General features: G+C 44.8%; 1 protein-coding gene across 1 annotated transcript; it reads left to right on the top strand.

The window, feature by feature from the left end:
- The first annotated feature begins 618 nt into the window (after window positions 1-618).
- Window positions 619-5351, top strand: LOC136463200 (transcription factor SPEECHLESS-like). The gene is made up of 3 exons (XM_066462214.1): window positions 619-1205; window positions 2207-2872; window positions 5237-5351. Exons 1-3 carry the CDS (start codon window positions 777-779, stop codon window positions 5300-5302), a joined length of 1161 nt encoding a protein of 386 aa, XP_066318311.1. The 5' UTR covers window positions 619-776; the 3' UTR covers window positions 5303-5351.
- The last annotated feature ends 259 nt before the right edge of the window (window positions 5352-5610 follow it).

Raw genomic sequence — 5610 nt, 5'->3', positions numbered from 1 at the left:
GATCCGCGGCCGCCGGAAGAAGAAGGGGAGGGAGGGGAGGGGCCGGCGCCGGCGGTGAAGAAGAAGGGGAGGGAGGAGGCGGGGGCGGGTGCAGGGTGTTGGGGAGGGGAGTCCGGGGCGCGGGTGTGGGAGGAGTGGGGCTGTGGAGGGGAGGGGCGGGATTTTAGGGGCAGACGTTTTTTTCTATATTTTTTTGCTTTGCCGAGTGTTGTGTGTGGACACTCGGCAAACTTGCCTTTTTGCCGAGTGTTTTTCTGTGACACTCGGTAAACTCCCTATTTGCCGAGTGTTTTTTGTTTGACACTTGGCAAACTCCTCTCTTTGTCAAGTGTTTTTTTTTTTGCCGAGTGTTTTTAGTATAGCACCCGGTAAAGAATTTGTTTGCCGAGTGCCCGAATGAATACACTCGGCAAACATAAAAACAGTCAGCAAATTTGAGGTTTCCGGTAGTGGCTCCCCCATCTAGAGCCGTCTCTTCCCCTATATTTATGACTCTTGGTGCTCTCACATGACTATACAAAGGATCAGCAACAACGGTGCTACTCTTGTCTCTCTCTCCTCCTCTCACTTTTTTGAGCCTGTGCGTGCATAAAAGTAGCAAGCAAAAGGTTCCTCTCACTTTTTGCATACTTCCTCTCCTACCACTTCTTCTATGATCAGATTCAGAGGCTATATTTAGAACACGATCGAGACAAGTACGTGCATAGGTAGCTATCGCCGCCTTCTTATATTACTTTGCCGTGCACTGCACTTTCCTCCCTGCTGCCGGGCCATCAATGGGGGACGGCCTGTACGAGCTGGTGGTCGACGACCACTGCGAGCTCCGGCACCGCCTGTCGGGCGCTGAGGACCTCTTCAGCATCATCGGGACTACGTGGGAGGAGCGCACGAGCGGCGCCGGTGATGGTGGTGGAGGTGGTTCTTCTGCGGCTATGCTAGCATATAGCCAGAGCTCCACTGCTGGCGCCGTGGGGGCTAGGCCGTCTGGGAACAGCCGGAAGCGCACGGGCGACGAGGAGAAAGGCAGTGGCGGCAGCGCTCCCGTGCAGAAGAAGCGCAAGGGTTCAGCGGTGACAGATGATGCAGCCGCTGACGAGGGGGAGGCGAAGATGTCACACATCACAGTGGAGCGCAACCGGAGGAAGCAGATGAACGAGCACCTCGCCGTGCTCCGCTCGCTCATGCCCTGCTTCTACGTCAAGAGGGTAAGACTGCTTATAGTTAAGCTATAAAAGTCTACTACTAGTCTACTACATGGTCTTAATATATAGCATTCGCTACTACTTCCTTTTTGTCATGCTTCCTACACTTGACTTGCTAAAAGTACTACTTCAGCAAATCTCTACGCATGCAAATCTCTACACTTGACTTCCTACACTTGAAATTTCATTGCATTTTTTTTCAATCTAATAAGCTTTTTTTCCTTGCTTGATTTGAACAAAACAGGAGTAATCCAACTCAAAGATACCGCATTATCTTTGATTTTTAATCTAATAAGCTTTTCTTCCATGGTTTGAACAAAACAGCAGTAATCCAACTGAAAAATACCGCGTCATGTTTGTTTTTTATTTTTTGTATGAGAAGCCAGCGTGTGACACTGTAGTGTGTGTCCATATATGCACGCTGAACGAAGTGCGCATGTCAGCATGTGTCCATGCAAGGACGATGTACGATCGTCCATATAGATGATGGCTGCACTTGATGACCTGCCTCTCTTCTCTGTAGCATGTATGCTACTCTAGTCCTGTTCGTTGGGAGGAATCTGGATGAATCTGAAAGAATTTATGAGAGCATAAACAGTAAAAACCAGCCATGAACAGTGAATTCCAGCTGGTTTTCTTATCAGCCGAACAGGCTTTCTGTCTTTTTGTAGTTTTCTTGTGAAGTGTGATAGGTTGCAAATCTGGTGTGTGTGATAATTGATATGCATGATGCTGTGTTCAGTAAAAAAAACTAAAAACAGCTAGGTTAACAAGCTACAATGCATATATATAGGAGTATATTATATTTGGGTACTCCAGTAAACATGCACCGCTTCAGAGAATCTAGCAAAGAACGAACCATCATGGAATTGTTTACAACAATCAGAGGGGAGACAAAATAGCTAGAGAGACCAAATGGAGAGAGATATAAATTATCTGTTAACTGCATGCTCATGTTAGTATGTTACTCAGTTGATCATCATCAATCAATGAACTGCATGCAGGGAGACCAAGCGTCCATCATAGGCGGGGTGGTGGACTACATCAAGGAGCTTCAGCAGGTGCTGCGTTCGCTGGAGACCAAGAAGCACCGCAAGGCGTACGCGGAGCAGGTGCTAAGCCCGCGGCCTGCTGGTAGCGTGTCGGCAGCCAGCCCGCGGCCTCTCGCCGTCGTCAAGTCCACGCCGCCGCTCAGCCCGCGTGTCGCGGTGCCCATAAGCCCCCGGACACCGACCCCGGGCAGCCCGTACAAGCCTGCAGCTGCATCCGGCGCGGCTGGAACTGGAAGCTGCAGGCTCCCATACCCGGCCGCTGCAGCCTACATGGCCGCGTCCCCGGCGATAACGCCAACGTCGTCGTCATCGTCCTACTCGCACGATCAGCAGCAGCAGCACTACTCGACGCAGACGACGACGTACCTGCCGACCCTAGACAGCCTCGTGACCGAGCTCGCCGCGCAGGCAGGCTGCAGGCCAGCGGCGGCCGGCCTCACCCTCCCCGACGTGAAGGTGGAGTTTGCGGGGCCCAACCTGGTGCTGAAGACGGTGTCTCACCGCGCGCCGGGGCAGGCGCTCAAGATCATCGCCGCACTCGAGAGTCTCTCGCTGGAGATCCTTCACGTCAGCGTCAGCACAGTGGACGACACCATGGTGCACTCCTTCACCATCAAGGTACCCTTCTTTATATATATATATTCTACACCAAACTGCTATACAGAACATAGTTCAATATCGTTCAGTAGTCGCGTTTCAGTATATTGTTCAGTATTTCGTAGTGCTGGGTGTAGTACTGAGTGATACTGAACACGGTTCAGTACTACTCAGTATTTTTTTCTAGTCAGTTTTGGCTTTATATATATATATATATACACACACACATGTTGTTCTACACCCTAGGTGTAGAATATTCTACACCAAGCTGTTATACTGAACAAAATTTAGTACTGTTCAGTAGTCGCGTTTCAGTATTTTGAGGTACTGGGTGTAGTACTGACCGATACTGAACGCGGTTCAATATTACTAAGTGTATATATATATATATATATATATATATATAGAACTACTATTTTGTAGCTGGCCATAGAATAACTTATTCTGTAGCCACTTTGAGTTACGATAATTACTATGTTAATTTACGAGATTTACAGTAACTCCTTACTAAGTGGTTTACTATAACGTTATGGTAAATATTCTCATGTGTTATAGTAACCCAACTATCGTAAATATGTATTGACATTATGGTAAATTAGTATATAAAATTATGGTAAATAGAGGTGGCTACAGAATAACTTATTTTGTAGCCGGCTGCTGAATAGTCTCTCCCTATATATATATATATATATATATATATATATATATATATATATATATATATACACCGAATAAGATCTAATAACAACAAATAAATTGCTAAATTCAACATACAGAATCATCATGTCGATATTAATACAACGTATTAAAAGACGGACAGAATGATGGTCACAAGAAGCAATCAGACTAAGGCCTTGTTTAGCCCGTGTTTAGTTGGTGGAAAGTTGAAAATTTAGCTACTGTAGCACTTTCGTTTTTATTTGGCAATTGGTGTTCAATCATGGACTAATTAGGCTCAAAACGTTCGTCTCGCAATTTCCAACCAAACTGTGCAATTAGTTTTTTTCGTCTACATTTAATGCTCTATGCACATATCGCAAGATTCGATGTGATGGGTACTGTAGCACTTTTTGGGAAAACTTTCCGCGAACTAAACAAGGGCTTAGTTCCAGAGTAATATAAAGTTTTAGGGTGTCACATCAGGTGTTACATAGAGGTAAGGAGTGTTTGGATACTAATAAAAAAACAAATTACATAATTCGTCAGTAAACCGCGAGACGAATTTATTAAGACTAACTAATCCGTCATTAGCACGCATGTTACTGTAGCACTTTATTGTCAAAATCATGGACTAATTAGGCTTAAAAGATTAGTCTCGTAAATTAGACCCAATATGTGCAATTAGTTATTTTATATTCTATATTTAATACTCCATACATGTGTCCAAACATTCGATGTGACAGGATGTAAAGTTTTGGGTGGGAACTAAACAAGGGCTAATGTGTGCATTTTTAAGGCACTCACACTTCTTAGACCCAATATGTGCAATTAGTTATTTTATATTCTATATTTAATACTCCATACATGTGTCCAAACATTCGATGTGACAGGATGTAAAGTTTTGGGTGGGAACTAAACAAGGGCTAATGTGTGCATTTTTAAGGCACTCACATTTCTGAATTAAGGATGGACCAGGCTTGAGAGCTGGCATTCAATTGGGAGCAGCAGTATGTAGTATTAGGATGTCCTCATTTCATGTGAGCTCTATATGTAGCTAGCTAGCCTACTATTCAAACTCCCCGGGGAAATAACCATGAAAAAATTAAGCAACATTGATCCAACCATTATTGTTTCAAGCCTTGCCTGCATGTATATGCATGGGATATGCCATCTTTAGCTCATCAGGGCTCCTCTCCCAAACAATTTTTCAAATGGATCGGATCGAATCGACTGGTTTCTTCATGAAGCGCTAGCTAGTGCGTGTATGTAGGCTAGCTAGCTTCTACATGGAGATATCTACTGTAGAGTTCGAGTACATACAGTACTGTGAGTCGTCTGGGAGTCTGTGAGTGGTGTGCAATATGCACAAATAGTGAACAGGCCGGTTGGGTAGTGGAAATGTACTGTGCCCCTGAGCTAGCAACAGTGTGCATGCGTGAGAGAGATAAACCAGCAGAGCCATGGTTCTTATCCTCAAACAGTTACACAACTAGCTAGAGGTTAGATGCCTGATGGTGCAAACTATGCATGGCAGCATGTTACTGTCATGGTACAGCTAGCTGGGAAGTAGTTGCTGTCATGCATATAGTTTCATGAATACATGGATGTATGTACTCTCGACTCTCGTAGATATGAACCTTGCTATTCATCCATCTACTCTTTAGAAATTAATTGAAAAAATTGTCTGACAATGCTTGCCTGCCTTTCTAATTTTTTTGTGGACAGATTGGGATCGAGTGCGAGCTTAGCGCGGAGGAGCTTGTGCAGGAAATTCAGCAAACATTATTGTGACGATGACGTAGGATTTGGCTACCTGCACAGATGTAAAACTGCATGCCTATGGCTCCCAGAGGCAGCTTAACAATTAGCAGGAGCAGTGTTATCGTCGGTGCAATCTGCGTGGCTGTACAAGCTGTAGGCTCCAGTTTACAGTTACAGATCAGGGTTATTTCGATCTGTATTAGCTGTGGGTAGTTAATTAGTATGTTAGAGATGGTTGTTGTCTTCATTTCTACTGCTGAATAATGTGGATCCCTTCCGATCTTCTTCAACCTGTGTACGTCAATAAGAAGTTCTCTTCTAGCTTCTCTTGTTCTCAT

This window comes from Miscanthus floridulus, chromosome 7 (assembly GCF_019320115.1).
Source record: "Miscanthus floridulus cultivar M001 chromosome 7, ASM1932011v1, whole genome shotgun sequence".
NCBI lineage: Eukaryota > Viridiplantae > Streptophyta > Magnoliopsida > Poales > Poaceae > Miscanthus > Miscanthus floridulus.
This window is presented reverse-complemented; position numbering and strand designations above follow the sequence as displayed.

Bases quoted from the DNA above. Each gene is read 5' to 3' on its own strand.
- LOC136463200 (XM_066462214.1), top strand. From the start codon at position 777: ATGGGGGACGGCCTGTACGAGCTGGTGGTCGACGACCACTGCGAGCTC. The intron at 1,206-2,206 runs GTAAGACTGCTT...AACTGCATGCAG, and splicing joins CCTGCTTCTACGTCAAGAGG to GGAGACCAAGCGTCCATCAT. The intron at 2,873-5,236 runs GTACCCTTCTTT...TTTTGTGGACAG, and splicing joins TGCACTCCTTCACCATCAAG to ATTGGGATCGAGTGCGAGCT.